A 13,441-nucleotide genomic window follows, 5' to 3' on the forward strand; every position below is an offset into this window, starting at 1 on the left:
TCTTGGATTGTACCATTTTGTACAGTTTTGACTTTGAACCACATAAATAGCTCACATGTTTGAAAGTACATTTGAAAGAGCTAAAAACAACCGAAATGCAAAAGTTGAATACAAACAAAAACAAATGAAAACAAACACATGAGCCTAACTACACATCCAAATGATAATAAAACCACCCAGAGAAAATTCAGGTGATTTTAACTCCGCTTTCTGCTTGTATATCCCTTCAGGGCATTATATTCTAAGGACACAAGAATTGACCTTACTCTTAGTATTTTTGCCGTCAGCAATGGTAGTCATGAGGTTGCAGTGAGGCCATTTGGGGTGTCCTTTAAGGTAGACTGCCCAGTGCAGCAAATGAGTAAATATATCGCTGTTGTCAGCAACCAGAGTTCTCTCTGTGGAATGACGAACGGTGAGAAAGGACTGTGATGCTGGATTGCAGTATGAGCTTAAACATACATATTTCCTTGTTTTGTCCGGTGAAAGGGTTTAGAAGTGATGACCCTCCAGTAGCAATGAACACACCCTACACCTAAGCCTTGCTTTCTCCATGTCATTCTCCACTAAAAGGAACCAGAGCTTCCTGGAGTGATGGGTGATTCCAGAGCTGGGGCAGGAAAAAAATACATGATGAGCCTGGAGCGCTTCGTAGTGCCAAAAAGTAAGGAAGTGCTTGAAATACAAAGGGAGGAGGCATGTCAGAGGGACACAGGGCCCACCAGAAAGAACCACGGCTAGAACAGTTTGATCATTCGAAAGGATATTAGACTTTTGGGCAAGGAGTATGACTGGGAAGGTGCTGGAGTGTTGGCAGTGTTCTGTGGTTTGATCCAGAGGGGATGGATACATGGGTGTTATTTACTTTAAAAATCCATTGAGCAGTACACTGATGAGTAATGCACGTGACCGCATGCACGCTATAGCCCAATAAAAGTTACCCCCCAAAACATAACTTTTGGATTCTAAGTTGTTGGATAAAAAAGCCCAATGCGTCCACCACGGTAATCAAGAAAAGAGAGCCGGAGAAAGAAAAGCTCTTTCATGAGAAATGCTGCTAATCACTGTAGAACGCGAGCCCTGGCAAACCACAAGTTTGAAGCCGTCGGTACAATTCGTTCAGGCAAGGGTCGGCATCGTGTGGTAAAACCATTAGAGATTGCTGGCGAACAACACAGGCACATGGGCCCAAGGTGTTTATTACCGCAGACTCCTGGTGCTTTAGGACAGGGAAACGCACCTTTGTGAGGGAGAGGTGTGGCGGCCACAACCTTGACCATGTGACCAGAATGAGCCTCCCCGGTGACGGTGACGGCGCAGCCCCACCCGGGACTCCTGAAGCTGCTGGGGGAGGGGAAGGGCAGAGCAACTGGTCATAGCAGTTGAGCTGAATCTAACGCGGAGGGAATCAGGCAAATCCAGACTCTGGGACATTCTACAAGACAACTGCCCTGGGCTCTTCCAAAACTATTATTGCTTGACTGCCTACAGAGAACGGAGAGTTTTGAGAGGCGAAGGCGGCCTCCTGCGTCCTGTTAAAAGTCTGCCTGAGTGCTGTTGGCATCGACTGAGGCAGGCTGTGGCCTGCAGCATCCTCCCAGCCCTGCAGCACCCGCCCCCTCCCGTCTTCCCTCCCTTGCCTGCCCATCACCACCCACTTCTGCAGACAAGCTTCCAGAATGCGGGATCCCCTGTCACTGGCACCACCCTCTCTCCTCGCCAGCCTGCAGCTAGCTGCTTCTTGCTTCCCAACATCACCAGCAACCATCTTGTTACTAATGCCTCTTGGCAGTATTGGACAACCCCTCCTCCTTTCTGGAATGGTATTGTTGGCCTGTCATCCTGAGCTTTCCCTGTGGCTCAGTGTCGGGATGTTCCTTGGCCTTTTCTGCATCTCCTGTTGGTGGAATGCTTCGAGGCCCAGCCCTCTCTCCTCTTTGCCGGCTACACTCTCTGGGAAGCCCCCTCATCTGTCCTCAGAGACTCTAGGACATCCTGTCCACACCTAACGCCTGAACGTCACTATAGGAGGCCGCACAGGGCTTGGGGTCCCAGTCAGCTCTTCCATCAGGCTCCCACCATGCATCCTGAACACCTCGTTCCTGCCTCCGTGTCCATCCTGATCTCCCGGCCGAGTTCCCAACCCCCGTGTCCAACTCTCCACTTGCCCGCTCCTAATCACCAGAGGGTTCTTGTGGCTCCTGAGCCAGGAGGCGCTGGCACAAGGGACTCAGCGACCATCTCTAGGGTCTGGCTGAAACGCGCATCTGTGTCGCACCCCTGCAGTAGGCAGTTGCTGCCCCCGGCCGCCATCCAGCCCTGGCTTTGGTTGAGAATCCCCTGCTCCCTCCCACAGCTCGTGGGTACCCAGGGGGCTGCCCTCCCACCACCCACCCCACCCCCGGCCAAAATCATCAGAACGGGACGTGCTTCTGACCAATGAAAGATAGCATTTATTGGCTGGGGGCGTCAGAGAAGGAAGCTACGCCGCAGGCTGAGGCTGCGGTGCTCCCGGCTGGGTGCGAACTAGAGATTTGGCAGAAACCGCAGCCGCCATCTTCAGACCCTGAGGCAGCAGCCTGGGGTGGAGAACCAGAGGGGAGGCGGGAAGACACTAGGCGTTTGGAGAAATTATTCATCTGCTGCCAATATCCCGGGGACTTCTCAGATCTGTAAACTGTTTCCTTTATCGTTTAGACCAATTTCTTTCATGGTTAAACCAATCGTTGGAAACCGAAAGCAGCCTGGCTAATATTGTTCCTTTCGGATACAAGTCAGTTTCACGTTCACCTTTAATGGGATTCAAAATTTCAACAAACGTTTCCTGACTGAAAATAAGACGGGAGCATTGGTAAGTCACACGAGCTGCTATACTCCCAGCTCTCAGGCAGAGCCAGGGACTTGTCTGCTCTTCAAAGCCTGGGGACCCAGCGTTCACCCCATGAGGACCAGGCAGGAGAGTGGCTTTCTTCTAGCCTCGACCGACCTGGGTGTCCTCCTCCAAGGAGCTGGTGACTAGATGACCTCTAGTGCCCGCACATCAGGCAAGGTGGGAGGCTCGGTGCCACCAGCCCACGCTTCTGCCCCCTTCCCAGAGCCCTGAGGTTTCCCTTCAGGAAGTGAGGGGTGTGCAAAGTGAAAGCCCCTGTACGTGCGGCAGGGGAAGGGGTCCACTTCCACACCGTGGGTGAGTGCAGGGTGTGGGGGCCTGTCCAAGGCTGAGTGACCTCGAGTCAGTCACCTGTCATCCCTAAGAGGTGAGAAATGCCCATGTCCAGGCAGAGACAAGCAGAGGGAGTAGCGAAGGGCTGTGACACGAAGGGCCGGGCCGTCGCATTTCTGGGCCACGCTTGGCCGTTGCTCCGTTTGGGGCCTGCTTACAGAGCGTGGGGTGGACGGAGTGGTGCAGGCCCCTCACCCCAGGACTGGGTAAGAATGAAGGAAATGGAGGTTTTGAGAGTGGCCCTCACTGGGCAGAGTTAACACCTAGGGACCCATGGGCACAGGGACTCGTCTGAGGTCATACCACACAGGTCCGTGACTCCCCAGCCCGCTTTTCCTTGTCGAGCGCCCACTGGCTGTGGCAGCGGAAGAGCAGCCCGGGGCTGGCTGTCACTTGACCTCCTGCCAATGCCGCACCTGTCAGAGGTCAGGTGACAGGATTGGGCAGCAGGCGCCAGCAGCTTCACTTCTCAGGCCTCAAGGAGTCGCTAGAGGATTTGTTCTCAGCGGGCTAAACAAGATTTGCCAAAGGCCGTCCGTCGGAACCCTTCCGAACGGTCCCTGTTTTTCCTGGGCACTCGGAGGCATTTTTAGAATCCGGCTGGACTCAGACGCTGGCTCCCTCACTTCACTGCTGGGAGCCTCGTTGTCTTACCTTTTGTGTGAGGCGTGGGAGCAAACCCAGGCAAGAACCAGGCGTGGACACCCAGGTACTGCCAGGTATTACTATTATTATGAGCCAGATTGCGACGGGAGAACACGTTTAATGCTACATGCAGCTTGTAGCCTGGCTGGGCTCCTCCCCGCACCGGGAATCTTATTTGGAGAACCCCTTCTCCATGGCTTCAGTTACTTCGGGGTGCAGAAAGCGGCTAGCCAAGCGTTCGATGTCATCCAGCGTCAGGCGGTTCAGGGACCTCTCGTAATCCTGAGGAGAGAAGGCCAGAAGGATTCGGGGGTGCCAATGGGGGGGGTACACTAAGACAGAGTCAGGGGACGGGAGCAGCCGGGCCGGGAGCGGATGTCCTGGGCTAGCGTTCTCACCCTCTGTAGTTGATCCAGGACTCTGCTGGCATCTGCCGCGCTGAAGTGGCGGGCCAAGACTTTGGAGATCAGCTGCCAGGCTGGTGGGGGTGGCGGCGGGGCCTCGGCCAGTCTCCGGGCAGCGCTTTCTTCCAGTAACACCTTCTCCAGAGGTTTGACCACTAGGTTGAGCTTGGAATTGGGCCCAACGCTGTAATCGGAGAGTCTTTTCCCATCTGCCAAAGAGAGATTGATGGAATCGTTACGCGCAGCGCAGCTCTGCGGCATCTGTCTGAGGAGGGAGGATTCAGTCACCTCCCCGAAGGTAGAGTGGCCAGCACTCCAGCCATCACACTGCTCCTCGGGCTCGGCCTAGGCACCCCGTCCCCTGAATTCCTGCGGGGCTCCCTGGGCGTCTCCTCTTGCCGGGTACCTGCCAGGGCCTTGCCCTTGAACAGCAGCCGCTGCTGGCGCACCGGGACGTTCAGCTTCTCGGAGACCAGATGTTTCAGCGTGGACACCGGCTCGTCCTCCGACACCTGGCCGGGCCGAGGGCAGGAGGCAGGAGTTGAGGCCGCGGCCCCCGCAGACGGCGGCTCTCCCGGCCGCCCCCTCCCCCCTTCTCCCCCCTTCTCCCCCCCTCCCCCCCTCTCCCCCCTCCCCCCAGCCCGTCCCCGCCCTCGGCCCGACCCCGCGCCCAGGGGGTGGTGAGTGCCCGAGCCGGCAGGCCGGCGGGGGCCCGCGACGCTACCTGCAGGCTGCACTCACGGCCCTGGAGCGCTTTCACCGTCAGCTGCATGGCGGCCGCGGCGGCGTCCACTGCGGCCGGCGCGCGCCCCACCGCCCCCCGCTGCGCGCCGCCGCCCCGGGCGCGCGCCGGAACCGCCCGCCGCTGCCGGAAGCAGCGCGAGGGGCGCGCCCCGGCCCCGCCCCACGCCCCGCCCCGCCCCGCGCGCCGGGGCCCGGCCCCCGCCCCCGGCGCCGGAGGAGTCACCTTGGCGTCCGGCCTGGCGAACGCCCGGGCCGACGGATTCGCCTGCCACGGGAGGGAGGAGGAGCGAGTGGGGCCGGATCGGCTTCGTCGGGGAGCTGGGGTTTGGGAGGGGGGGGCCGCCCCCGGCCGACTGACGGGCGAGTCGGCGCGAACCCCGACTCTCCCTCTCGGGAGTCCACGTAGTGGCCCGGCCCTGCCAAGCTTGCCCCACTGCTCGCGGGGCCTTCTGCCTCCTCTTTTCTAGTCTGGCCGCAGAAAACTGAGCTTGGGAGCTGGCTGCGGAGCCCGGCCTCTGCCCTCATTCTCCCACGCTCCTTCTAGAACGGCAGGGCCCACCTCTCCCAGAGAGGGGATGCGTGGGGAGGGAGAGTTGAGACAGAAAGTCTGTGCACGGGTCACCACTGCCACCCACGCCAGTCCTCCACCCTGGCCCAGATCTACCCAGCCGCACCATTCCTACCCCACTCCCCAGGCCCCAAAGGTCAAAGACTGGGAGGCACCCGAGCTTGCTTCTCTCTTTTATTGAAATATATTTTCTGAGCAGTGCCCACCTACCTAACTCAGCGTGGCCTCTTTGGCACTGAAAGCTGGAGAATAAAAAACCGGTAAAAAAAATAAGCCTGGATTGTTTTCTGAGTGCATAGTGCATGAGAGCCAAAGGCCTTTGGTACAGGAGAGCTGTGGGGGCGGTGGCTGGAGGCCGCAGGCGACGCGTGGTGGAAGCTGGACCCAGGGGCCTCAGGGGACTGGGCACAGGCTGCTATAGATGAGGTGGCCAACAACCAAGGCCAGCATCTCCGAGGTGCCGCTCAGCGCTACAATGAAGGGGGCCTGGGAGGCGTAGTCGGCTTGAAGGCGACGGAGGGACAGCTGCAGCATGGCCAAGGCCAGCAGGCTGTTCTGGACCCCTACCTCAATGCTGACCGTCCGCCGCTGTGCCGCCGGCAGCTTCAGGCACGTGGCCAGGCAGTAGCCCACCAGGAGGCCGACCAGGGGCACCGTGAGGCCCACCAGCACGATAGGGAGCCTGACACCCGCCAGGATGAAGACCCCCATGCGGTAGGCCAGGAAGAGGCCACCCAGGAGCAGCACGAAGCTGAAAGGCTTAATGACGTGCAGCAGCAGCTGGGAGAACTTGGGGAGCTTGGACCTGATCACCACGCCGGCTGCTATGGGGATGGCGATGAACAGCAGGGTCCCCAGGATCTTGGAGATGGGCACGTGGAGCGTTTCATGGATGCTGAGCAGGCGGCTGTAGACGGCGGAGGACAACGGCAGGAAACCGGTGGCAGCCACCGTTGAGATGAACGTCATGGAGATGGCCAGGGTGACGTCCCCTCCGAGGAGGAGGCTGAAGAGGTAGCTCCCCCCGCCGCCGGGTGACGAGCAGGTGATGATGAGGCCTAGAGCCAGGGCCTTGGGCAGCACGAAGACCTTGGCCATCAGGAAAGCATAGAAGGGCATGACCAAAAACTGGCCCAGGAGGCCCAGCAGCATGGGCTGGGGGCTCTGCAGGAGCCCTTTCAGAACCTCGAGTTCCACTTTGCACCCAAATGAACACTTGTTGACAAAGATCAGAGGCAGGAGCAAGTAGAGAATCGGGTTCTCTGAGAAGTGGACCAGGTCAGCGCCGAGGGTGGCGGGAGCATCTTCGGCAGGTGAGACCTTGATGCAGAAATCTCTCCGTTCCTCAATTAGCATGGGCGGGGCCTCATGGGGGTCCAGGAGCTGAATGAGGAGCGGGGCTAGCCCAGGCAGGCCCGAGTGGATGCTCACCACAAAGCCACCCCCACCGCCCCAGGTGATGGCACTCACATTCTTGATGGTCAGCACCTCCGTGTCGAGGGAGGTGACCCTCAGCATGGGGCCAGGCCCTGTCCTGTTGCCCTGGCCCGGGTACTGGCTCGAGATCACAATGATGCCCTCGCTCTCCTCTGGGAACTCAAACTCCATCACAGAGCCGTCCCCAATGCTCAAGTATCGGCCCCCTGTCAGGGGCACCCTGTGGCCCAGAGCTGTGCTGAGGTTGGCACTGGCTGTTCCCCTGGCCCCCAAAGGCAGGCTGGCCAGAAGCAAGGAAGCCCTGAGCATGCCTAGGGGGCCTCGGCAACCGCCACCCCCTCCCAGGCGAGGCCACCACTGGGAGCTGCTTCTGCCCCTCCTGAACACCATGGCTCTTCGCTGAGGACAGTGTGGCCAGGCCCTCTGTGGCTTAGGAGAACAGCCCCGCTGGTGCCGTTGGGCCGTCCGGAGAAGGGTCCATGGGCCAGGCCTGGCCCTGTGCTGTGCTCCTTGATGGCAGAGCTCTTCCTGAGGACAGACGGGACACAGAAAGGTGGCTGGTCAGGGTGACCAGCTGTGAGGCCGGGAGCGAGGGGATCGGTGAGCCCGCCTGCTGGGACACGCAGCAGAGCCCCTAGACCCAAACCCTGGGACAAGAAGGCAATGGCTAGTGTTGACCCTTAAGTGCCATTTGCCTGTCCCCTCCTCCAGCGTACCTGCGCCGAGTTTCCCATCCCTTGCCCACGGGGGCCACCTACACATAGGAGTTCCTGTTCAGCCTGCTGATCTCCCTGGGCTTTTCCAGTACAGTGAACATGCAGAAATGTCCTGATACCAAGGGACTTGGGAGAGCCACCCTGCAGTCCCATCACCACTAGCCTGTTCCCCGCGGGCTTTGAGCTATAGAGGGGCCATAGCTATACCACAACCAGGATGAAATCTCTGAAAGGCTGCGTGGGGATGCCAAGGAGACAAGTCTGATGAGAGCAAAGGGTGTCTGACTGTCACCTGCCAGGCAGAAAGCAGCTGGCAAAGGGGCGTGTGCGGTGGGGCCTTGGGGGCTGATGTCTACCATGGATGTGGAGTTATGAATGGTGCTGCAGTGGCTACCTGGCCTACCCTACGTGCGGACGGTGGTGAGATGGGGGTCCTGGGATGGGGGGCAGGTCCTCTCTCTCCAGGGAGCCTGCTGGAAGGGGAAGCAGGAGGGGGTCAAATAGGACCACGTGCTTGCTAGGTGCTTTTCTTCCTCCTGTCAGAGCTCCAACTCATCTGTCCCCAGAATCTGAGCTGCTAGAAGCAATGTGTCACATCTGAGAGGCTCTGCTCAGGGTCCAGAGCCCAGAACCTCCAGTGGGACCTAGTGTTTCCAGTGGGGGAAGGTGCCTCGGGATGGAAAGAGGTTTGCTTGCTTCCTCTTCTCAATTTGGGCTGTCACCAGCCTGTAGTCACATCACCTGCTGGAACTGGGGCAACCAGGATGGGGCCACAGTGGTTTATCATCACTACTGTCGTTTTCCTCTCGGTGCCTGATTGCAGTGTCCCAGTCCTGGAAGAGGCTCTGGCCTCTCGACATCCTATCAGTCTTTGGCCCTGTCCCCCGTCATCTGAGCCTGGGGAGCAGGGGAGGTAGGGTGAATGGGCAGGTTAAGCAAAAACTCATCCCTGGAGAGGTCCCCTCTTACCCGCTGCATGCCATGGCCTCTGCTGCTTTGGAGTTTGGGGGTCACTTACCCTGGAGGCCTTGGTCCAGCTTTGCATCCCACCGCTGAAGAGGGAGGCAGGAAAACCAGAGGGAGTATGAGAAGCAAAGTGGAGGGGAGTCACAGGGAAAAGATGACAGCACCCAGGACTGAAGCCACCGGGGTGGTGTGATGGTTCCTCCCTCCAGGAGGGAGGAGGCTAAGGGCCATCCACCCTGTCCTTCCAGTACTGCTGGCGGCTTTGAGTCACTGCAAGAGAGGTCTGGCCCAGATCCCACACCATTTCTGCTTGAGGGGCTGGAAGACTTTGAGCAGATGCACCCCAAGGCAGGGGAGGGAACCCTGGGCCGGCCGCTTTTTCCACACAGGCCGTGAGTTCGGTGTTTGGGCAGTTGGCATTGCCGACCCGGGGCTCCTCCCTACCTGGGACTCCGGAAGTTGCCGGGTTGGGCACGGAGCTCGAGCGCGAACCGAGGAGGGAGGGGCGCGCCGCCGCCGGGCTCTCGCTGTCGTCCTGCAGTCGGCAGGCGGGTGACCCGTCCGGGCGGTCCCGGGATCGCGCTACGGGCCCTCACGTCACTCCCAGGCCCTGCGGCCGCGCCCGTCGGGCCCGGCCGCCCGAGCGGGCGAGCACGGACCCGGGCCGGGGCCAGAGGCTGCGTTCCGCCCTCCCTTTCCGGCCCAGAGCGCTCACCCGCCGCCGCGGCCCGGGAGTTTGGCGCCGGCGCCAGCGCCTGCCGGCCCGGCGGACGCCTGCGAGCTGGGCCCGCCGGGGCCCTGCCCTGCCCTGCCCTGCCCTGCCCTGCCCTGCCCTGCCCCGCCCCGCCCCGCCCCACCCCACCCCACCCCACCCCACCCCACCCCACCCCGCCCACAGGGGCCCCGGCCCCGCCCCGCCGAGGCCCCGCCCCTCCCTGCAGCGGCCGGCTCACCTCTAGCGAACGGGGCCGGTTCCGACCGGATGTGACGTACCGGGAGCGACGAGTCGGCGCGGGCTTGAGGCCCCGGATGCCTTCCGGGTCGTGGTTGGTCCACGCCGTGGGGCTGAGTCTTCTGCGCTTGTTGCCGGGACGACCCGCTCCGGGTTAGGGGCCCTGGTCGGGCCCAAACGCTCTGCGACCCCTGGGGGCAGTGGGACACGGGCTTAGCCCTAGCAGGGCCGGATCGCCAGCGGGCCGCCGGTGGTGGCGGGAGCCCAGGGTCAGGCGCCGCCTATTCCCATCTTCCTTCGTTCGGCCGTGGACCCAGTGTCTAGTTCCACACTGTGGGACATCAGGGGGCTTGTCCGCTTTTCAAAACTTTTTGGCGCCAGCAGCAGGGTCTGAAGGCCTCACGGACAAGGAATAGACAATCAGATGGCATAAGTTGGGCAAAATGGGGAGACAATAAGCAAGTGCTGAGTCTAAGGAAATTTGCATGTTCCGAAAGGCTGCTGGAAGAACTTGTCACGGCTGTGATGGAAGCTGGTGGCCCCCAGAGTTACAGGTACTTGCCCACGGCAGGTGCACAAGACACATCGTTGAGAACGTAACCAAAACAAAACGGCATTTGTATTTTAATTTTTATTTATTTTTATTTATTTTTAACGTTTATTTATTTTTGAGACAGAGAGAGACAGAGCATGGACGAGGGAGGGTCAGACAGAGGGAGACACAGAATCCGAAACAGGCTCCAGGCTCTGAGCTGTCAGCACAGAGCCCGACGCGTGGCTCGAACTCACGGACTGCGAGATCATGACCTGAGCCGAAGTCGGACGCTTAACCGACTGAGCCACCCAGGCGCCTCTGTATTTTAATTTTTCAAGTACAGAATAACTTTAATAAAAATCTGTTAATTTAAAAAGTAAAAATATATTAAGTTTAAACTTACTTAAATACATTTTACTTTAAAATTTGTATTTGTGTGTGTTTTATAAAGTTCAGATTGGTACGTGTGTACGATATGTAAACAGTTAAACACATGGTTGGGGTGTATGCTTAAGATGGTTTGATTTATGTCAGTGATCAGAAACATTCAGAGGCCCTAGCTCTAGGCTGTTGTTTAGCCTCAGAGGACCAGTAAGGCATAAGCCGTGTGTGTGTGTGTGTGTGTGTGTGTGTGTGTGTGTGTGTGCACTTTGTCTAAGAACATCTCCGTACTGTCCCTCTCAAATGAGGTTGAGGGAGTCCTGATGGAAGCAGGGTGCAGTTTGCAAAAGGGCAGTGGGGGTGGGGCCGTCGGGGACTGGGTATTACTGGCCATAGGGAGAGGAGGAATGGGTCAGCCAGAAAGGCAGGGGAAGGAAAACCTAAAAGACTTGTCCTCCCTGGAGGAAACCTATGTTTTAATCATTCAACTAAATGGGAATTGGGGCCAGGGGTCAAGGGGAACAAATGTAGTCAGAAGGCTGCTCCCCGTTATTGTCAGTCGCTTCAGCACTCCCTGAAAAGCCAGAGTGGGCTGGTGGGGGGTCTGGCATGAGGGAACTTGGCGGCCTCTACAGGAAAAAGGGACGGCTAAATTAAAGGCAAGAGAATGTCATCTAGACTGAGAGAACATACAGAGCAAACGACAGTGACAGCAGTTCGGATGGGAGACCTGCCACTGTACTATGTTATAGAGTCACGATGGTGGCCCTAAGAGGTGTGCTTACTCCCACTTTCCTCCTCTCCAGGCAGGTTTGTCCGGGGACACTGTGATAAGTATGCGTGGAAGACGTGTTCTGTACAAGTATGGCATGCACTTGCTATTTACAGCGAAGTGTAGCGACAGCGGTCATTTTTGTCTACCCAGCATCAGCACCTCAATCCCTCCTCCACATTTGGTACACAAGGTTTGCATGGGAATCACCCCATGTGCTAATGACATTACTGGGGCTAGAATTACTGTGGGCGTTGGGGTCTGATGTGGGAACACTAGTCCCCCTCTTTTGTCATTGCTTATTTTTGCTTATGTCCGTTTGACTCGGGATTCTGGCTTTTAAAACAAAGGGTGACCTAACTCTGGTAGGTGGGAGTGGGATTTCGGGGCAGCGGCACCACCCCGGTGGAGGAGGGCTGAAGGATATAGAAAGGTTTACCTCTACTTTGGAAAGTTGGGCAGGCTCTACCTCACACTGCCATTGGCTTCATAGCCTGTGTTGGACCAAGTGGGGGATAAAGCTGGGCTTAGTGTTTCTGTCTCTGTGACTGTGGAGACTCCTAGTGAAGACACGGCCCCCACCCCCGCCCCGAGGAGTTAGGGGCCATCGCTGGGGCTCGGTCCTGTGTCCCCAGAATGTAACACGGTCCAGGGCAGGGCCTTGGCGAATGTTTGGGGAAGGTCAGGCAATCACAGCGGTGGCTTGAGAGGCCTCCCAGGCTTGCAGTGTGGACCTTCAGTGACATTCAGTTTCATTCGGGGCAAGCTACCAACCTTGAGGAGCCCCACTTACCTGGCTTCCGACCTCCTGGGCTCAGCGGGGACTTTTAGCTCTTCTGTGAATGGGGAGAATGACAGTCCTTTCTTGCTAGGGTTGGCATGAGGCCCACGCAGGTAGTAGGTGTATAATGGGAATGCCAATGGAGGAACTAAGGGGATATGGGCTGTGGGGGTGCAGGTGAAACACTGGGGCAACCCCACAGGTACGTCGGACCTCATTATAGTGTCTTCCCTCCCTTGGGGGACATTTGAAACGGTCTATAATAAAAGATTTAAAAGTGGATCCACGTCTGATACCACAGTGGTGGACACACATCATTACACATTTGTCAAACACACAGACTGTTCAAAACCAACAAGGAACCCTAACGTCAACTCTGGGGTTCAGGTGATGAGGTGTCAGTGTAGGTTGGGGACCTACCTGTGCGAACTCTCTGCACTTTCTGCTCATCTTTGCTGTGCATCTCTAACTGCTCTAAAAAAGCAAGTCTCTAAAGCACTTGGCTCGGGGTCAGGCTGGCTGTTGACTTCTCTGATCACCATCTCCCGGCCAAGCGCCCGGGCTCTTGTTGTCGCCACCTCCCTGATCTTTGAGACAGCCTCTCCTCTTCTGCCTGCTCCATAAATACTTCCCTTTCTTGCCACTTTGTTCACACTCCGGTAGCACTGACCTGTTAGAAGGTGGAGGCCCGGGAAGCCTGTTTCCAGAGTAGGACTCATTAAGTCCATCGCCACTGCTACGGCCCCCTCGAGGCTGCCCGGCTGGCTCCTGGATTCCCCAAACTGAGGAAGTTCCAAGTGCCTTTCCCCCTTTCCCTGACCACTTCTCTGCCCACGGGATGTAGCATTCCAGGAAAACTCCTTAGAGTTTCTTGTTGGTTTTCACTTAACGAAGGGAAATAGATGCCAAATAGGTCACATGACTTGGGCTTCAAAGCCTTGATCTCAAAGGCATCCAAAGCCAAGGGCTGCAGGTAGACACCCTAGCTCTTGAGGGAGTCTGAGGGGAGTGGGGAGGCACCTGGGCTGATTTTAATCCCCATCCCTGTCTCTGCCCGCCTTTGAGGTGTTCGAGGGAGTTGGTGGGTTTCCTGCTCCCCCAGAGGGTAGAGCCCTCTCTCCTGGGCAAGGGTACAGGAATGCCAGCTGGGGAGCTGCTCTGCTTTCTGCCTGTGTCACATCTCAGCCACCGCAGAGACTGTCAGCGGCAGGAACCCTGGAGACAAAGTGTGTCTGCTAAGGCTGTGGGAGCAGGTTGGCTAAGCCTCGGGGACGTGTCCCTCCCCGCAAGGACAACGCTGCCCGACTCCCCACTTAA

General features: G+C 58.0%; 2 protein-coding genes across 8 annotated transcripts; both read right to left on the reverse strand.

Annotated features, from left to right (window-relative positions):
- Positions 1-2,430: 2,430 nt before the first annotated feature.
- On the reverse strand, positions 2,431-5,132 carry UBL4A (ubiquitin like 4A). The gene is made up of 4 exons (XM_047847472.1): positions 4,997-5,132; positions 4,679-4,784; positions 4,267-4,481; positions 2,431-4,150 (listed from the first exon to the last, which is right to left on the reverse strand). The coding sequence occupies exons 1-4, from the start codon at positions 5,042-5,044 to the stop codon at positions 4,040-4,042; spliced, it is 480 nt and encodes a 159-aa protein (XP_047703428.1). The 5' UTR covers positions 5,045-5,132; the 3' UTR covers positions 2,431-4,039.
- A 613-nt stretch (positions 5,133-5,745) lies between these two features.
- On the reverse strand, positions 5,746-9,506 carry SLC10A3 (solute carrier family 10 member 3). Of its 7 annotated transcripts, XM_047847464.1 has the most exons (5): positions 9,148-9,506; positions 8,756-8,789; positions 8,479-8,634; positions 8,132-8,210; positions 5,746-7,549 (listed from the first exon to the last, which is right to left on the reverse strand). In XM_047847464.1, exons 3-5 carry the CDS (start codon positions 8,595-8,597, stop codon positions 5,978-5,980), a joined length of 1,770 nt encoding a protein of 589 aa, XP_047703420.1. In that variant the 5' UTR covers positions 8,598-8,634; positions 8,756-8,789; positions 9,148-9,506; the 3' UTR covers positions 5,746-5,977. The 7 variants fall into 7 exon arrangements, with proteins under 7 accessions (XP_047703420.1, XP_047703419.1, XP_047703421.1 ...); XM_047847463.1 differs by having other exon boundaries at positions 8,756-9,506; XM_047847465.1 differs by having other exon boundaries at positions 5,746-6,967; positions 7,055-7,549; positions 8,479-9,506.
- Positions 9,507-13,441: the final 3,935 nt, after the last annotated feature.

The sequence above is a fragment of the Prionailurus viverrinus genome, unplaced genomic scaffold (assembly GCF_022837055.1).
Source record: "Prionailurus viverrinus isolate Anna unplaced genomic scaffold, UM_Priviv_1.0 scaffold_49, whole genome shotgun sequence".
Classification (NCBI taxonomy): domain Eukaryota; kingdom Metazoa; phylum Chordata; class Mammalia; order Carnivora; family Felidae; genus Prionailurus; species Prionailurus viverrinus.

Coding starts and splice junctions, on each gene's coding strand:
- UBL4A (XM_047847472.1), bottom strand. CDS start 5,044: ATGCAGCTGACGGTGAAAGCGCTCCAGGGCCGTGAGTGCAGCCTGCAG. Junction 4,482..4,678: donor CAAGGGCAAGGCCCTGGCAG/GTACCCGGCAAG, acceptor TCTCTTTGGCAG/ATGGGAAAAGACTCTCCGAT. Junction 4,151..4,266: donor TCCTGGATCAACTACAGAGG/GTGAGAACGCTA, acceptor TTCTCTCCTCAG/GATTACGAGAGGTCCCTGAA.
- SLC10A3 (XM_047847464.1), bottom strand. CDS start 8,597: ATGTCGAGAGGCCAGAGCCTCTTCCAGGACTGGGACACTGCAATCAGG. Junction 8,211..8,478: donor GGTTGCCCCAGTTCCAGCAG/GTGATGTGACTA, acceptor TTCCCCTTCCAG/CAGGCTCCCTGGAGAGAGAG. Junction 7,550..8,131: donor CCGCACGTAGGGTAGGCCAG/GTAGCCACTGCA, acceptor GTCTGTCCTCAG/GAAGAGCTCTGCCATCAAGG.